We start from the raw sequence: 20,175 nt of genomic DNA, 5'->3' as shown, positions 1-20,175 counted from the left end.
ACATGCATTTCTTTGAAATGCAGCAGCAGTTACATAGACTGACAAATTTGAGCCCCAAAGACTGACAGAAAGCCACTGGTAAAAGTCGCTTGGTAAAAGAATAGTGAATTGCAAAATATTATTGTGCTTCCCAGTGCTTAATAGGAGAACTGGACTAGTAACCCCCCCCCCCCAACATGGAATAAAATAAAATTCAAATTAGAATTCAAGTAGCATAGCATTCCCTTAACCCAATGTAGGAGCAAGGAGAAAAGACTTACCTGGGCGTGATTTCGGGTGAGTAAAGTGGAGGTGGGGAGCCAGCAGAGATGGTCAGTGCCTCAGTGCTGCCTTTCACTGCCTTAAGAGCTAAGGCAACATCATTCCCTAAAGGCCCATTGGAAACCAGTCCACTCTACAGAACAAAAACCAAAGGAAGGTCAGTAAGGTCACACAAAGCAACCTGGTCCATGTATTCCCTCAAGTACATGGTCCCAAAAATGTGTTTGCCAAGATACTGCAGTTACAGGGAGATGCTTACAGAGGTGGACCGATGGGCTGGAAGAAGGCTAAGTGCCCCAACCTTGTTTTGGTTTTCCCAGCTGGGCTTATTTCCAAACTCTGGATGACAAAAGTCATGGAGGCAATTTGCAAGGGTGGAGGGCAGGGGAAGGAAATACTGAACTTGCCAGGAAGGGTTATTTGTGGTCACTGAAGAAGACAGCATTGTGAAGATGAGTAAGAGGAGCTGCCCACATCATCAGATGTTGTCCTCTCATGATGATGAAATGTCACTGTCTCTTGCCTGCCACTGCCCTAGCATCTACTTTAGAAGGAAAACCCTGAATATAGAGAAAGCACAGCTGCTTTGGAGTAGAGCTAGGCTCCCAAGGCACCATAACTGTCACACTAAAAGGAAACACTGATGAAACAAGAATGGCAAAAGCAGTTTTTACTCTTCAGTGCAATGCAATATAAGTGATGGGTTTTGAGAAATTTATTGCACAGAACCATAGTAAAGCCTTTTCTTTTTTTTAAAGGGACTTCCACGATTCAGGTTAAAATATACTGTTCAGTTACTGTTACTATTGGTTAGACGTGAGTTATTTTTAAACAATCACCTGAATGAATGCTTAAAAATAAAAGCATATATATCACTTTTAAGAATTAGTGAATATACTTACTGGCACCAACCACCTGGGCAAAACTGTTGGTGGTGAAGACACCTAAAACCCAGAAGCAAAAACGATCTTAGAAACACAGAAAGACATAGGAAGTGTTTGTCTATTGCTCTCCTAAGGCTCTCCACTGCTCTCCCCTCTCTTATATCACCTCATTACATCAAAGAGATCACATAGCTGAACAGCAGCACAGGCAGTGTCACTGGTAGCCCCTCCTCAAAATGCCTAGGGCTAGAAGAAAGGCTATCCCAAGAGGTAGCCACATTCTCTATACATCACTGAGGTTGAAGAGACTAACCATGGCCTTAAATCCCTGGCAGAAAAGGAAATGAATGAATGGTGGCACCCTATTCTCCAAAGGAGCCTAGGGAAGCCAAGAGAGCAGACAGATGGCTTGTTTCTTCACTCATGGAGAATCAGGAGAGTGGGTTCTACTCTAAGTACTAATCACAGAATAGTTGTATCAGATTTCTTAAAATGAAGCAAGCTCATATCAGAAAATTATTCCAAAACCACCCAGCTGCAGTGGGACTCATTCCTTCCATTGGTTTGCATGTAATGTAATTCTCAACAGTTCTCTTAACATTCACCACGTGTAGACATTGTGTTCTGTCAGATCCTTGTTTGGCTCAAAGGAAGGTTTTAAAGATACCAGTAAGAAAGGAGGGTCATGGGCTGACAGAAAAAAAATTTACTGCCTAGGCAGGACTTGCACAGAGTCCAGAATTTTGCTTGCATGAACATGTAGTACAGTATTCTAATGTAACTCAACTAGCCCAAAGGCTCACTTAGAAGAGAATTACATGAGAAACCAGCTTAGACAAGTATCAACTGGAACTACAGATGCCTTGTGTGCAAATGATGGAAGCATAAATCAATCATGTTTTCCTTCTAAAATTATCAACAGCACAATGAAATCATTGAGTTCCATTTAATTTCCACTCTTACCCGAGGCATGGCTTCTGTAAAGTCAATTAGATTCTCTGCCTGTGATGTTAACAAAATTTCTAAGTCCTCTGGAGAGTTCTGCAAAACACAAGTTAATTAAATTATAATCTGTCACCGGGTGGAACTGCTGGTTTCCCCCCCTACTATCTCATCCACTTTTGAAAAAGCTGCAAGTTGTGAGGATGAAGTTTGTGAATCTTTTCCTCTTATATGTTGGTTTGGTATGCAAGAATACACTTTTCATTAAGCCACTGAAACAATAAAATACAGTAGCAAAGAATCCCACTGTTGCTACCCTAAACTGCATGCAATGGGAAGCTCAAACCACATGTAAAGAAGGTTTCCTATACACAAGCTCTTCAGTTTGAGAGAATAGTGACTTTTATGGAAGGCTTTCAAAATCCTAGTTTGTCCGTAATTTTAAACATCACGCAGTGCACAGCTAAACTATGGAATCTGCTCCCACAAGAGGAAGAGATGGCCACCAACTTGGGTGGCTTAAAACATTTTGGTGAATCAGTGGAGGATAAAGGTACCAATGGTTAATAGCCACAATAGCTATTGTTTCCACCTCCACTGTCAGAATACAATATGCCTCTCTTTGCTGGGGATTGCAAGTGTAGAGAGTGCTGTTGTGCTCCGTTCCTGCTTGTGGGCTGCTGATACACATATGGGTGGCCACTGTAAGAACAGAATGCTGGACCAGATGCGACTTTGGTCTGATCCAGCAGGCTCTTCTTATGTTCTTATGAGTTTCTTGCATGAGCCTTGGGCTTGAACCCTCTTCCCTTGACACAGCCAAGAGGAGGAGATTGGAAGTTCAATGATTAGCACTGTGGTTTACTGAAACAAGTAAGTCAAAATTGCTACAATCTGAAGTTGACTTGTTTCAATAAACCATAGATAACACGAACCATGGTTTGTCCCGGAGTTCATACATAATAAACTGCAGTTAGCTAGAAACAGAAGTAGATGCACCCAATCTTCTTGTGGCTTTCCCTGAATAAGAGAGAGACAAGAAGGGGAGTGCATACAGTTCATACACACAGTAATGTTTAGCTATGGCTTAATGGTATACTTGAACAAAGCCAAAGTCTCTGGGTGAATCAAGAAACGCTGCAGTTAGAAAAGGAATGTTGCTGCATGTTTCAATGCACAACTAAGTGTTTTGTATGCAGCCCCTACTCTTCTGTGCTGCAATTGTAACTGACTCACGCAGGAAAACCCACTAGTCCCCACAATGATACAACATACCTTTACAATAGCAGCCTCCTCTGTAGGAGCCAGATTAGGAGGACTCAAAGAATCCTCAGGGCTAGAGGCAGCATTATCCTCATTTAATTCATTCCTGCAAGATGAAAACACGTCCACCATCATGCACAGCATGTGCAAAATAACCAGTGTTGCTCTTCACAAACAATCTGAAGACATGACAAATGATCACTGTGCCTCATGGCAAAGAAAAGATTATTGCCTGGGAGCAAAGGGTGCCTTTGAAGTCTTTTGTCATGTGAACGACAGCATCTTAGCACCTGCTGCCTCAGGCAAGCCCCCTAAAATGTATTGTGCTGTGGACAGATGGCTGCAAAAAGACATTATTCCAGAGTATTCAGCACACACTCCTTTACAGGAATCCAAGTAATGGCCAGATAAGTGGATGCCAAAAGCTCTGTCCACTCTCAGGCACATGCAAAAAGGACAATCTATATGGCAACAATGCTTTCAGAGATCTATTTAACATATGAAGTCATGAAAAGACTGATAATCGCCGTGGTTTCATACAACTGTCTTAATAGATACTGTATTTTTACATTCTCTCGCATTCAATCATTTCATTCCTTCTTATGCGCAAATGATTCTTTTCCTCCCAGCAGTGAAACCTCAGATGTGACCGTTCTCTGGGTTTACAGGGTGTAAAAATTTGTATCACTCAGTAAAAAGGCAGGAGGAAGGGGAGGACAGAGAGGAACCCTTTGCCTTTTGCAAACTCAGCAAGGACCATGTTATTAAATAAAGGACTAATGGTTTAGAAACAAAACAAAACAAAAATGAGCAAATTAGGGGCACAGCAGAGTTGGTTATAATTCCAACCATAAGCCATGAGAAGAGTATTCAGTGAATGTATGAGAGAACTCAATTAGTAAAGATACGAAGACTCTTCATTAGCATATTGGTTTCCATGGAAGTAAGCAATGATGCAGCTAGAATAAAGCAATTCTAATATGCCCTGAAGCACACCACCACAATCTTTTATCTTTAGATATTGCCCTTTACTAAGTAGTGCAGGGCTACAGCTGAAACAATACTGGTCCTCTTCAGAAAGCTGAGGGAGTTTAAGATTTTATTTTATTCCTAAGGCTTTTTATCCACTTTTCTGCATAAAGGTGGATAATAAACAAAAATCCAGGAGTAGCTACAATCAAATTTCAGAGCAGTAGATGTGGTGGAATCCATGAAAAAGAACAATTTCCCAGAAAAAACTCACAGAAATAAAACTATTTTCATTGTTTTTCTTAAAGCATACAGTGATGGAAGGTTGCTCCAAATTCGGGGTGCCACAAGTGAAAAGGCTGTGAAGAAATGCAAAACTGAATTTATAATGCCTTTAAAAATTATTTCTCGTATTGATTTTGTGTTATAAATAGGATGGTAACACTGTTATGGGGCTGGATGGACCGCAACAGTGTCCCAGAGGAAGCACTCCACTAAGAGGTTGAGTTCTGTTCCTCTGGTATTGATTGTTTAGACTGTGAATAAATAAACCATACTAATTGTTCCTGGGTTTCTGGCAGACAAGCAAAATGACTAACCTGGCTAGAAATTGCTAGGATTAACTGAGTGAGCCACTCAAATGCTGAGCTGTTTTATTCTTTCCTAGACTTAATCTCTATGCAATCTTCCTGCTGTTTCCCTGCCTTAAGAATACTCCCTTCCCAGAGGACTTACGGAATGAAGGCATTGGAGATAGGAATCACTTTCAGCCTCTCTCTCGACTCCTGGAACACGGGGCTGTGGGCTCTCAGAGGGCTGTTCTGAACTTTTCCAGACAGAAGAATGCTCCTGAACAAACCAGACCCAAAAGTTTGACTATGAGCATGTCACAGGAATTCTAAGATCTCATATATATAAATCATACCACCTTTGCCACTATTCTCCAGTGAACAAACCTTTGCATTAGCAATAAAAAGCCAAGGTGCAGGCCAGTCTTCTCAAACTTGGGTCTCCAGCTGTTGTTGGGACTACAACTCCCAACATTCCTAGCTAGGCAGAACCAGTGGTCAGGGATGATGGGAGTTGTAGTCTAAAAGCAGCTGGAGACCCATATTTGGGAAACACTGCTTTAGGCTATTTTCAACCATGCGCCCAAGGCTTTAGTGCAATGTCGATTTCAATAAAGCATAATTCTGCTAGAAGCTGGGAGAAGTAAGTATGAGCAAATGAAATAAAGTTGACTGTATATAAATATACCAGGAACAAATTTATTTTGTGCAATTTTTTACACTTCTGCTAGACAACAGAGGGAAAGATTACACATTCGAGAGAGCTATACGTATAGCAGAGTTGAGCAGTATTCAATTATGACCAGGGAAAACCAAGCTCACATCTCCTCTTAGTGACGAAGCTTCCTGTGTGGCCCTGGGCCAGTCACACGTGCTTGGCCTAGCCTGCCTCAGAGGATTGTTCTGACAATAAAGGTAGCACCGCCCTGAACATCTTAGAGAAACTACAGCTCAGTGGTGGGAGCACATAGAGGTGATTTCTGGTTGAATTCCTGACATCTCCAGCTAGAAGAATCCAATAGCAGGGGAGGTATCTCAGCCTGAGACCCTGGGCAGCTGCTGTTAAATCACAATAGGTAATACTAGGCTACACAGGAAAACACTGTGTTTTGGTATAAGACAGCTTTCTATGCAAGGTGGAATAAAAATGCCACACTCATATAATTGTCGACATGCATCCAAACAGATCCCCACAGCCTGAGTGGATAGAAACAGAGTATTTTAAAGCTAAAGCGAACATTCTCAGGATACTGAATTCTACACTGGAGCTGTGCAAGATTAGAGAATTGCAGAATTCCACCTCTCTTTCCACCTTATGATCTTATGCACCCAATCTAGTACCAATTTAGCAGACAGAAATCTTTGCAAATCCTTAGCCTGCGGGAAGCCAAGAGTTGCTGGTGCCAGGACTTCCCATGGCATTTACATCACACACCAGTGCACTGAAACTAATTCCTTTTCTGCCTCTCTCAGAAGGGAGGCCAAGAAGTGACACTAAGCCATGGGAATTCCTCTACCCTCCATATACTTGCATTTGATCTGCAGGCCAGGTGGTGATATCCTCCCTCTCTCAGGTTCCCAATCTAGTAATGAGGAAAAGTAATCTCTCTCTCTCTTTAAAGGGCTAAGCACTTTCATTGGGTTCATAAATTCAAGGGACAAGCAGTCAAGCCTACTTGTAAATTAAGCATACATGATAACAACAGAAATAGTAGTCCAATTCAAATTTTATGGGAACCTTTCCCATGTGGCTTCTTGATTCACAGAGTAACTGAAGCAAACTGCCCACACTGCCATGAGCGTAGTTATACCTGAATCCCTCAGCACAATTCACCCTCAGTGCCTATACCTGCCAGCAGCATCTTGAAGGTTGGTGTTCTTATTGCCGGACATGCTGTCCTCCCTCATGACCTGAAAGAAAAGAGACATAACAGAACACTTCAGAAACTGAGAATTTTGCAGAGATTTATGATTTTATAAAAAGCAAGGCCATTCCTCTGCAACAGGTCAAGGACAGGCTACATGCTTACTGTGAAAAGGAAAAAGAATAGAGTTCTAATGATCAGAACTGAAACAGTCCCATTTTACATGGGCAACGTATCCCAATACATATTTATTTTAAAATTTAAACACCACCTTTGCATCTTTTTAGGGTTTCTAAAGTGGTTTACAATACAAAATAAGTATAATACTAAGCTCCACAATAAAAGTAAGAAAGACAAAAAACAAAACAAAAACAAAACACCAACCACACAGCAAGGTCAAAATAGTTGCATCAAAAACAGGCAGATACAAATCACTCACTCCCCATAGCTATCTCCAAATGCCCTGAATAACAAAAGTATTACTATTACACTTTCAAAACCAGAAGGGAGCCAGGCTGCACAGAACGGATACTGAGATAGAAAACCATACTGTATCTTGTAGCCTGCTTAGCATTCAGAGATATCTCACTTTGTTGCTTCTGTATAGCATGAGCACATCAAGTTATGACCCCAAGTACTTATTCGTATTCAATCACTTGTGATCTGAAAGTCAAGTTGGGCTCTGAATCCTACAATGCGCCTGTTAAATATAATTTCCTGAGTAATATTAAAATGACAGCTTTGGAAATGAGAATTAGAGAATGCAGCAACTTTTTATGTGGCAGCATCTGTGACTTATAATGGGGGAGCAGCAAAGAAGAAAAATACTACACTACCATGTGGAAAGGTGTGAGGGGCCAAAGTATGGTTTTCTCCCACTTGCTAAGAAAAAGTCTGCACGCCATATACAATGGAAAGCTTTACTCTTCAATATTCTATGAGAGCCACAGACAGAAAGTGGGAGGGCGCAAGATGACAGAGATTAGTTTCACCCTCAGGATTTTCTTAGGTTTCCAAAAACTGGAGCCACAAAAAATATCTGCATACCAGGCACAAGGAATATTAGCAAGATCTAAGTCACTCAAATAAAATACTGCAGAAATGTGCATTTACTGATCACAGTGGCAAACGCTTGGATTACAGCACTTACCTTGTTCACTGCCTCGGCCTGGGCCTTCAGAATGTTGCTCTTGATGTCTGGAGGCAGCCGTACAGAGGCACTCACTGGGCTCTCAATGGCATTGTTGAGACATTTCTCTGTCAGCTTCACCACCTCCTGCTACAAAGTGACAGAGGTGCATTAATTAGCAGCATCTCTCTAGGGAGAATCTAGGTAGATTAATAGCCACCGGGAGCAGCACAGAGGACACACAAACAGGGGTCACAAAACCAGAACCGGTAAATAATTATGCTTCAAACAGACAAGCAGGACTGAATACATAGTGTACTGGAGAAAAGCCTGTGCAATCAGAGATGTGTGGTTTCAACTGCAGTATAAATAATTTGGAACATTTTGCAAAAGCTCTGACTAGGAACAAGGTCTGCTTGCTAATGTTTTGGAACACATACTGTATAAAGAAACCAGAGCCAAACCGGAGGGGCACATGCTCATTAACACATGCTTATTAGTGCAGGTATACAACTGGGATAAAAAGGGAAACACAGAGAGTGAGTATGGTATAGTGGTTAGAGTGTTGAACCTGGGAGACCAGGGTTAAATCCTTTCTCAGCCATGAAACTCACTGGGTGATCTTGGGCCAGTCACAGTCTCTCAGGCTAACCTACCTAAGGGTTGTTGTGTGGATAAAATAGGGAGAAAGAACTGTATATGCTGCCTTGAGCTCCTTGGGAGCAAAGGTGGGATAAAGTATTGATAAATAAACAAAATAAAAGGTACTGGGGCCAGGGTGAGGGGGGAAATTTTTGATTCCCATAAACTTTGTAAATGCTTGTAGCAAAAAGTAATTTTCCAATTTTACCTCCACATTAAAAATCCATTTCCTGTTAAGATACTATTTTATCCAAATGAGCTCCCTCCTCTTCTCCTTCCTCTTCCTTGTTGATGTCCAAATGGGGAGAGGCAATATTCTTTTTGCCTCTCTGGTTTCTTTCTGCCTTCCAACCAGAATTATAGTGATTTGTAGACACAATGGTTGCTGAGCGAAGTCCAGATTATTTAATCTGTCTGCTGTTGTATTTAATCTTCCAAGAGTTGGATTTCAATAGAACAATTACCCCCTCCCCTGTAGAATGCCCTTAAAAGTGAACTCATCCACAAAGGGTTCCAGAGAGAAAGCAGGACTCAGAAGAGCTGACTTGGTCCCAGGAGCAGCAGAGTCGTTCTGATGTGCTTCTCCAGCTATGGGTGTGTTTATGGAGTTTAGTCATGTTTTCAAGCTACTTTTTTCCACCTACTGCTCAGTATCTATCTTACAAAATACCATTTTTTAAAAAAATCACTAATGAAGTTTTACTTGCATTGTTCCCTACATTCCAGAAACTCAAGAAACTGGAATGCCTGTGCATTTAGAAATTAATTGCTCCCTTCAGTGCCAGCATGATTGTCTAGATCTTGGCACTGCCAACCTTGTAAGCTTCCAGTCCAGCAAGCTGCCAAAAACAACAGCAACCCTCTTGTAAGAATAGGGCCATTCATACTACAGTTTCAAACATGAAACAGGGAGACTATTTTCCAACAAAATATTTCACTGCCGTCCTAACGCAAGAAAATAAATGCTGGCAAAGCAAACTGAATTTTAAACTATTTGCATCATCAGTTTATGAAAGGAATCTGAAGGTATTTCAGAATGCCATTTGGGGGGAAGTTATAGGACCCACTGCAGTGAGATAAAACCTCTACAGCTAAATAGAGAGCCAATGGTTTGTGGTTCTCATCTTGTTGCTGAGCTTGTTGGAAGGTCTGTCCTCCCACAAGACTTCAGCATTATCCCCACATTATGCTATCATAAGTAATAGTAAAATATTAAACCATTTTGAGAAGTCCAGAAAATTAGCAAGTTTTAGCCCTCGGGTACAATTGCTTATTTGCTATATGAATATTTTGTACATAAGGAGGGTTAAGGTTAGTGTGGAAAGGAAATAAGTTGAGCAGTGAGGGACAGACGCTACAAGTGGCTGTGGAGCCACCCCCAGCCTATGGAAAAAGGTACAAAATGAAATAAAACATACAAGCATTTCTGCAAAAAAACTTTTCTAAAAAGTTTAAAAGCTACAATTAAGTTAGGCCACTTCTGAATTATTGTATATGAGCATTAAATTCACAATTTTGTAAGCATTTGAAACGGCAGCGAGTAACACAGGGTTCCTGTGTTACTTTGTGCTTCTGGGTGCAAAGGAAATGATGATTTATAAAGCTTAAATGAGTTGAACCTTCACTGAGGAAAAGAAAACATAACTTGGCACTCTTAAAAGAATCCATTTAATGGTAACAAAACAGGTTAAGTACATGGTGATCTGTTCTGGATTTAAGGGTTCCCTGCATAGGATAGTCTGATATTGAAAAATCCACACATCAGTTATGCAAAGGCAGCTATAACCCTCCACACTTTTTAATCACAGTGTAAGACTCCCTAACACAGAACCTAGTTTATGCAAGTACCAACACGCACAAAATCATTAGTTCTATTCATATGGCATTTGTTTGTTAATATAAACTGAATACATAAGTTGAACAAATAACCTATACTCATGGGGGTCCGCATATTTTTAGTTTAATTATCGTTTGAGACACCTTCATTTCCTTAATCACTTGAGGTCTTGTTTTCTTCATTTTTTAAAGCTGAAGCACAATAAAAAACAGACTTAGACACTGATCAGGATTGAGTGTGTTTACTTCTGTTTATGAGGAAGAGCCATCAGAAAAGAACCCCAAGGCTAATCTTCTTACAGACACTGTAATCTTTATAATACACTAGCCATGAACTGTGCACAAGGCAGATGAAAGCCATTGAGGAAAACGTGAGCATTCAGAAGTAACTACTTTTTCCTTGTGAGGTGCTTCAACATAGGCCAGAAAACCGAAACAACCATGAGGACCTGCATGTTCCTCAATACTCTCAGTAAGCTACAATGCTCTGCTACTCCTGCCAATTAAAGAGCGAGCAAAAAAGACCCATTATTTATTAGCTCATTGCCTTTTCATCCTGCTTTTCAACCAAAAATTGGCTCCCACAGTGGTCTCACAGCAATTAAATGATTAGAAGGCCAAGCAGGATTCTGTCTGCTGTTGTTGAGTTTTAGCTAGATCTAGGAATGATGGAGGAGTAACTAGTCACAGGCTTTCCTTCATTATCACTGCTATCTAGAAGAAAGAAGATTCTGTGCTGGAGTTGATTCCAAGAACAGTGGAGGAGGAGGAATATGATGTTAGTTTCCCTCTCCCCCATTGATATAATCTGTTTGTTGGTTGCAGAAGGTATGCATGCAGCTGGATGACAAGGGTCACACTAACATGCTTGTTTGTAGACTTAAAGCACCAAAATCCCCACCAAACCAGGTAAAAGAAAAAAGTGTGTTGTGAATTGCTGAAACCCCAAAAGTTTCTGATGGTGACTTGCATGAGCACAGGGAACGAAAAAAACCCCCTGTGTTCCCATGAATTGCTGGCATCTAGTGGACCTTGTCAGCGCATACAGTATTTCCTTGATGCTGCTAAGACGGATTGTTGCATGTGAATTATTTTAGAGAACATGACCTGGGCCTCAGAGTGGGAGCAGATGTTCAGCTCCACATCACTCATGGAAATGCACTTGGTTCTTCTGTTTGGTCAGGGAGCCAGTAACCTGGAGTTTTTCTCATGCGCTAGCATGGAGACTCCTTGGGGCTGAAATTGTCCTGCAAGAAGCTGTCTGTCTTAGGAGGAAATCTGTTCTCAATTAAAGGAGCTGTATTCCCAACAAGATATGGTGCCAACTGCTACCTCTCAGACTGTAAACCAGTCTAGGTTATTCAGGAAGATCCCAGAGAATTTCTATCAGATTCACACATGCATCTAGTCAGCTTTTACAGGGGTTTTCCAAAAACAGAATATAGGCAGGGCTAAAGAGCAGGAAAGTAACAAATTTCACTGAAACCTAAACTTTACACTCAGTAACTTTGGGAGGAATGAACACTCAGTACCTGTTTGTTGATGTTTATGTTGGACTGGGAAACCAGCAAAGGGTTGAGTTCTGCTTCCAGCCGCTTGAGTTTCAATGATGCATCCTCACCTGCTCAAATAGAGATAGGATATAAGTCAACCTAAGACTGGAATGGCGCTCTGAAAATCTTTTGTCATTTCTGTCAATTATTAAAACCAGGATTACACTTTTCTGTAATTTATCTGCTTTTTTAACATTGTCTGTGCAGCCATACATGAGTATTGCATAGGCACCAGCTGGAAGCATCTGGAAATCCTACTGTTTTGTTAAGAACTGTGGTCTGTTGCAGATAAGCTCACGTTGGTGGGTTAGGAAGGATCACAATCCTTGTTGAATGTTACAGCGTTCCAGATACTTTCCAGATACACATCAGATACTTTGCAGTATCACAGACAAGTAAGCAGGTATTTTAAATGCCCCAATAATTCCCATTCTACCAGGCATTTCCTTACCAACAGGATCCGCCTTGTCGGAGGGTTGCTCCTTTGTGCCAAGAGGAGTGAAGCCAAGACCCGTTTGTTCCAAAGCTTCAGCTGACCCTCCGGCAGGAGGAAAATCAGTAGTATTGTCAATACAAGTTTCCAACAATTCCTTGTTATCCAGTAAATCAACAATCAGGGGCACACTACATGGGATATGAAAAGGAAACAAGGTTTTTGCCACAAACAATTCAAAGCAAGCTTCTGCAGCAAGGGTGGGGAACTTTAGGCCTATGAACCTCTTGATACAGCCCTCAGGACAACCCACACCGTTTTTGATCTAGGCCCTCCCTAAGCCCTTTGGCTTTGCTGGAATGAAGTCCTTGAACTGAGACAATGCCTCTTACTTGCCTGGATAGAGAGATGAGTGCTCAGAAACCTCTGACTTCTGCATGACTAGAAAAGAGAAGGGTCATATCCATTCACCTATGGCTCTGCCCCATCCACCATGCAGTGCCCCCAAAAGTTGCCAACAAGGAAATGTGGTGTTCAAGCTGAAAAAGGGTTCCCTCCTTCTGCTGTGTGCTATGCAAGTACAACTGCAGGGCTCCTTAAGCTCCAACCCAGCATTAAAAATAAAATTAAAAAATCACAAAGTGTATGGATTGGTCAGGCATTTGCATGTGCTTTTAAAGATTTCTGTAAGCTACCTTGAGAGGGCTTTTTCCTCCAGGCAGAGTATAATCCTTTAAATAAATAGCATAACACCGTGCTATCTATGACTGAGGCCCTCTCAGATATTACACAATTATTTTCTAGAATGTGAACATTCTTGTGGTACCCACCTTTTCCTGTTAGGCAAACCACGAACACCTAAGCAAGTGATTATTTGCATTTTTAAACAAAGCACTCCAATTTGGCAACCACTGATGTGCGCTTTTCCTGATCTGTAATGAAGCTGGCATGCTAATAATGCAGATGCTTTTTCACAGTTGTTTTTAAAAGATCTGGATACAGATGGCAATCTTATGTAATTAATGTTGTCCCAAGACGTCCATACACACCGCCCAGGCTTGCGCCCTGGAGAGATCACTTTGGTGCTGCTAACACAGCAAAAACAATGTAGGAGGCAGTAGTTACTGCAGCCACAGCCACAGCCACAGCTGTGATTCTCTGGCGGTTTGGCTTTGCCCCCAGAGGTGCGCTCCATTGTCTTTCAAGATAGACTGATGCCAACAACAACAATTCTAAGAAATAGAATGGAAGTGTTCTGTTCATCCTCCTTACAATCTTTAGTACACAGCACTTCTCTTTTACTCTTCATGTCACAATAATTATTGCGGTAACATCTTTCACTTCCATTTTCCTGCAGCACTCTTCCCAAATACACATGATAAAAACACCACCCTTGCTATAATACCCTCCCCAACCTAGACTGGGAAAACTGCAACCTTTGATTACATTTCATGATGATCATCTCATGAAGTTACCATGTATCAAAGAAAAACCTTCTTCACTGACTCTATTTGGCTGTTCAGTTTCTTCATATAACAAACAGCTAAGGAGAGCAAGGGAAGGCTCAAAACTCTATCCCCTGGTGCGGAGAAGCTTTGGCTCTTCAGATGTTCATGAACTACCAGCTCCCACCACCTGTGGTCATTGGTCATGCTTGCAGTTCAGCAATGTCTGGAGGGCCAAAGGTGCATGAGGGCAAACTTTTAAAGCAGGGAGATCCTGTACTCATGGAGTTTCCCCCCATGACTTAGAACTTTGATTATCTTATCCAGGGTTCTAAATCTTATGGGAAGCCAAATAGTACAAAAGGTTCCTGTTTCAGAAGCTCATTCTCCAACCTGCAGAAGGTGGGGAAAGAAAAAGGACGTGGTTATGCACTGGAAGGGGTGGGCATCCCTGCCATCTTAACTTTTATTTTTAATGGTTGCTTGACCCAGTTTACCTGTGCATGTTGCAGTGCAGCAGCAAATGTCAGATCCACTCACCTGCTGTATGCATAATTCATCTGTATGTCCCACCCACCCAATTTCTCCACTTTTTAATAGCACAGAGACTATACATGGCATACAATCTGTGGGCAAAGGACTTGAAAAAACCAGTAATTGCTGGTATACAAACTAAAGCTGATAAAAAGCACCCCCACCACTTGGGACATCCAGAAACAAATGCAACTTGTGAACCTGATCTCTAAGAGACTGGAACATTATCCAGAGCAGCTTACTCTCATACTTCCAGACCCTCTAAGCAACAGGACTGCTATCATGTCTGCTTTAAGTTTGGTTGTCCCCATCCACTTTAGTTCTGATACTAATCACTATTTTCAGAAATACCACTGCTCTGGAATCAAAACATGTACACAAAAGATGCAGCCAAGTGTCATCAGAATATTGATGACATCCCAACCCAAATCTCTAGTGCAATTCTCACCAAAGCTTTGTGCAAGTCTGGGGTGGATAACTTGCAGATCTCAGCCACATTTTATGTAGGTGGGGAGTAGGGAGGGAGGAGACCCAGAGGGTGGAATGGGAAAGAAGTTATCTTCTGTGATGAAGAGAACTGCTGCTCTCCCATAGAAAACAATCTAAGAAGTTAGGCTGCTTTATTGATTTCACTGGTTAACTTCCATTTCATTTGTTGATTTTCACAAAATGGAGATTAATACATTACCTTGTAGTGCTGTGGTTCCCAAACTATAGTGCACTCTCCCCGCAAGAGAATGCACAGTATAGTTAACAGGGAGGAGAACATCCTGTAGCCGGCAAAGATACACAAAGTGCTATGCTAACCATAATGGTGTGTGTGAGAGAGGGAACTTCTGACCACAATATCTGCTTCTCATCATATCCACCATGGCTGGCTGATATTAGGAAATAAAACGAGGTGTGATTTTTCTAGTACATTTCTAATACCATGGTTGAATTAGTGCCCCAATCCACACATATAAAGAGGTATGCGCCAAAGAGATGGCTGCCGGTGGGTTTTAAGACTTGGGAGGTACAGTACGTTTAGAATGCACCCTACTTAACAAATGTTGAGAAAGTATTCTGTGCTGTGTGCACAGGCTTCCATTCAGGACGGGGAAATGATGTGTTGTAGCCTCTAAGGTTCCTATGTTTCACAATGTCTCCCTCTTCCAATCATGATGATGAGCAGTTTGCAAGTGTGTACACAGCCACATCACTTAAACTGGCCTGGGCAGAAGGCAGGCAAAAGCATCAAGTGATCGCAGCGGGCCCATATCCAGAAGATTTTGGGTCAGCTCAGCCCCCTTCCTGGAACACTCTGTTTAGGGATTGTCTGTGTACTTCCATAAGCAGAGATCCCCCTAACAAAATGGAAGAGGGAGCTCCGCACAGGCAGTGTAACACTGAGGGCAGAGGGTAGCAGGATTTGGAAGAGGGACACATTTTTCTAATCCAACCCTGCCCTGTGCTCAGGGTAGCATGAGCCTCTTTTTAAGTCTTCTGATACCTCTAGGGGCTGGCAAAAAGTGAGGCTAGTAACTGACTTGGCTTAGATGTCCTGGACTCCTTTTAATGTTTATTTATCTTTAAGCAAATAACCACAAACGGAAGTGCAGCTTGATAAAGCTGGTTATTTTTCAACTTTTGTTTTTAAGCTTTGTTATTGTTTAACTCCAAGCTTCTCTAATCCAGAGCAACCATTGCTATGCATCATCTGACATTTCAATGGAGTGACTACAAATAAACCCTCTACAACCCTTCTAGGTGATTTAACATTGCATCTATGCAGTGTAAAGTAGAGCTGTGCCAACATCTGTGCCCTCCTAATTTTTCTTCCCTTGCAAAAGAGGCTTCTGTTTTCTTTAGAATTTTGTTGGTGCAGGATTGAACTTAGTTTATTGTTGCAAGCTGGCTTTAGTTTTCTGTGTTTTTCTTTATAGTAAACATTTTTCCAGTGCTCTGCAGCCTCCTAGATGCCTGTGCCTTCAAATCAGAAAAGCTCTGAGGGATGAATTATCTAATGTCATGGACTTCAAACTGACACGTGGGAAGCTGGGAAGGCTGCAGAACAATTTTTCTTCCAAAGAAGATAAGGGAGTAATGAAGGAGATGTAAATGGCTCATGATTCTCAGCCCCTGAGATTGCAGGGAGGCACCTCTTTGTTTTTGCTGTTACTGCATTGTTGAACTAGCATTTTCGAAGCAGAAGAAAACTGGTCACATGCAGCTACATCATACAACCTGAACTGGTCACACCAATAAGGATACTGGCAAGCTGACAGGCTTTTCCAGGAAACACAATTGAACAGGTTTTTGCATTCAAGCAAAACATCTCAGAAAGACACTCTCAGACAACCTACTTAGAGGTCCTTCAGGTTTCCTTAAAAGCTTTTTATTTTTAATATCAAAAGTATAATTCTATTTAATATCCAGTTAGGCACATTATTAAAAGTGCAGAAGAACTAAAAAGGAGCAGCCTTCACCTGCCAGTTGCCATCTCCTCTATTTTTAAAAAATATAAAACAGTTAAAAGATCATGTCAAGCACAATTAAACTGCTCATGGTAGCTATGCTTACTTGAAACACTTTGAGAACAAAATATAGTTTCTATGGTTAGAATATGCAGCTTTGTTACAACCAAGGAAGCTATTTAAACCTTTCTTCCACTAAGAAAAAACTTAAGGTATTTTCTCTTAAGTGGAAAGAGAAATACCTAGAAAGCTATTCCTTCATATTCAGGTGTTTCAGCACATAGGTTAATTATTTTTAAAAGATGTCTTCTCCTGTCCTTCAAAGTTCCAGGGTGCCACAGGGAACAATCAAGGCTTCCTAAAGGTCAAAAGTCCTACAGGTCAGTCACAGAGGTTTGGACACCAGAACCAAAAGCCTGTCTGTACATTTCTGCATTCTTCACATTGCGGTCACGGACAAAGTCACGGTAGTGGTGTCTATCCACTGAGTGGGCCGAGGGTGGGGACCACGCGTTCCATGCACTTCCACCACGTTGACAGCAGTCACCAGCATCATGGGGCCTGGATTGGTTTGGGGAATGGGATGAGGCACAGTTAGTATCTAGACACAAATGAGGAGAGAGAATGGAAGGAGCAAGAGGTAGCTGAGGAAGTGGCAGACTAGCAAGAACAAACTTGTTTAGCGGCAAGCACAATGTGTGGTTTAATGAAATGAAACTGTGGACTGTCAAGTCAAACCCTCCACGGCTGCTACGACGTCATGCTGGTTTCAGGGTGACCAATGCAACAGTTAATTTGAATACTCCCCCACTTTTTCACATGGCATCTACTCCATTCAGAAAATGAAATTAGAAATGAATGCAGATACCTATCCAGCCCACTGGATTATCATGGCTTACTATAATATGAATGGCTATAGATTTGCCTAAATGTGCAGGCTTAACACTATATTCCTTCTTTAAGCAAAATACCTGATAGGCACAGCAGCGATAAAGGATTTAAATGACACTGTTAAACATTTAGGACAAACATACTAATCTTAACAGGAGAACTACTTTGACGTATCAGAAAATAGTTTTTGAGTCTGAAGCTAAGAAGAATGATAAAGAAGCTCACCATAAACACTGTGGCCCAGTTCGCATGACTAGTTTCTGAACAAGTCAACTTCAAACCATGGATTATGAAGTTTGCGTGTGTAACTAATTACTGTATTGTTTGTTTTAAACCAGGACCTCTGGTTCATATGCAATGGTAAGCAGCAAAGATAACACAGAAGAAGTCTTCATCCTTGCTGCACAAGTGAGGGGAGGGGGGAAATGCAGAAGCCTGACGCTCTGAGCTCAGGAAGGCTTATCCACATAATGCTTAAACCATGGTTTAACATGGCATGCGAACATGGCCAGGGAAAAACAAGAGTATTTCATGCACATGTTATTCAGAATTAACTGATCTGGATCCTGCTTGCTTGGCATGGTTTCTGCCATTTTTTCTGTACCCAAATTTCATTTTAGGAAATTGCAAAATCAATCTTCTTAGATATGCGCAATTTTCAACATTAACGCAGACACAGTGTGTTAATGAATGAAGCTGTCCTGGACTTGCCCAGTTCTGATTAGTGCATGGTCTTGGAAAACCATCTTGTTATGACAGAAAATCTTTAGCGCTTCAGAAAGAGGAAGGGCTAGTTTTTTCTCCTCCGCTCTACTGCTAATTAATGCCTATGAGCATAGCTGGAGTTGCTCCATATTGAAGATATCTTGGACACTTGGTTCCTTAATATTACACATCAAAGAAGTTTGCTTTTTAGCTGGATTCAGAATCACATTCTTTTATGTTCTGAATTCCAAATTTCCTAATAATAAGTATTTTAAAATTAACTGCATTAATGCATCTATAGATCTGAACTTCTACACCTACCTATTGGCATAACCACTGATTTTAAAATGGAATGAAGCACTTCCCAAAAGCTTAGTGTGTTCAAAGAAAACTTAGGAAGGCCCATTTTGGATGACAGCAAAAGATAACTATAATGCCTGTGGGGGTTTTGACCAGGAAACTGCCTAAGAATGCAGGAGATTAGTAAAAACCTTTGCTTGGCTTCCTGTCTCCCACACTTACTCCTACTAAATTTGATCAGAACACTTGATTGAATTGAGTGTTGCTGCCAAAGCCAGCTAAGGAAGGCAACTCAACTGAACAAGACTTTTAGAATTCTTAAATCCTTCAATCTAATAATTAGTAACAGTCATGACTATTATTTTCAACAGTACCATGCCACTTTTGGTGCTACTGTATACACGAGGGGAGTTTTCTCAGGGTTTTTTTCTTAGATAGTTTGAGTATCTGATAGTCTTTGGCTGGTTTCTGGAGTGTGTGGGTGTACACATGTATATGTGTGTGCTGAATATTTAACCATATTCAAAGCTTGTGCCCTAAAGCCTGTAGTTCTACTGACAGTACAACAACTATCCAATGAAGACTGGGGGAAAGCCTATCAGTATGGTTGTGAGACCGCTACTGATCAACTTTTCCATTTTGGAAAATACAGTATGACAGTTCTGTCTGTTGTAATGTTCCACTAAAATCGCATCACTATGCAATCAAGCAGCATCGCAGGAAGAATATGCACATCAGAGTAAAGGAGATTTGAAAAGCATGAAAGATACCAAGCCTATTGCAAAGAAGCCTTCTTTAGAAGCAATTTCAAATCAAATCAACTCCTGTTTCTTATGTTGAGGATCTGGTTCATTGCCGTATGAATTCAAACACCACCTTTATTTTATGAACAGCTCATCATAATGGCTGCCAGCAATAAATTTCAGGGTTCCAGAGTTTGTGGAAATCTTTGCATGTACAGCTACACAAGGCCCTATAGGTGTTCACACTGTTAGCCTAGACTAATGTCTATTAGCCTAATGGAGGGTAGGAGTGGAACTTGGAACATCTGGGCAGGTCTGCTCAAGATGACCCTATTCTTTGTTCTCATGGGAGCTGGTAATCCCTGAAGATGGATCACCAGCACCTGACATCCTAGCCCCACATCTGCTCTGTTCCACTATCAAGGCAGCAACAAACATGTTTAAAATTGAATGTGAATTTGAGAAGACACAAGCTGCTCATTCGCCCCTTAAACACAGAGCAAGATTTCAATAGTGCCTTATGATCAGGAATTAACCTTGACGATCCTGTAAAACCTAAGTGCAAACCTAACTTTGGAGTTTACACTGAATATCCTTGTCTTCACAATCAATAGATTAGGAACCTCCACAATAAAAAATGTGAACTCATAGTAAACTCTCTGAATGGTGTTGCATTGCTTATCCTTTTGAGTGGCACTGTCAGCACTGCAGCTCAAATTATGTCTAAAAATGACATAATGAAACACAGCCATGTT

At 41.2% G+C, this 20,175-nt stretch overlaps 1 protein-coding gene across 1 annotated transcript in view; it reads right to left on the bottom strand.

Moving 5' to 3' along the window:
• EPB41L5 (erythrocyte membrane protein band 4.1 like 5) overlaps positions 1-20,175 on the bottom strand; it is a 55,691-nt gene that overhangs the window by 4,111 nt on the left and 31,405 nt on the right. The window contains exons 17-25 of the mRNA XM_081852725.1: positions 12,365-12,537; positions 11,893-11,981; positions 7,904-8,032; positions 6,738-6,799; positions 5,055-5,168; positions 3,363-3,456; positions 2,109-2,186; positions 1,164-1,205; positions 261-394 (exon numbers count right to left, since the gene is read on the bottom strand). Of these exons, the coding sequence (XP_081708851.1) occupies positions 261-394; positions 1,164-1,205; positions 2,109-2,186; positions 3,363-3,456; positions 5,055-5,168; positions 6,738-6,799; positions 7,904-8,032; positions 11,893-11,981; positions 12,365-12,537 (915 nt within the window). The remainder of the gene's footprint in view (positions 1-260; positions 395-1,163; positions 1,206-2,108; positions 2,187-3,362; positions 3,457-5,054; positions 5,169-6,737; positions 6,800-7,903; positions 8,033-11,892; positions 11,982-12,364; positions 12,538-20,175) is intronic.

Source organism: Podarcis erhardii (assembly GCF_964252035.2).
Source record: "Podarcis erhardii genome assembly, chromosome: 1".
NCBI classification, from domain to species: Eukaryota; Metazoa; Chordata; class Lepidosauria; order Squamata; family Lacertidae; genus Podarcis; species Podarcis erhardii.
Note: the sequence above shows the minus strand (reverse complement) of the source record. Positions and strands in the feature narration are given on the sequence as shown.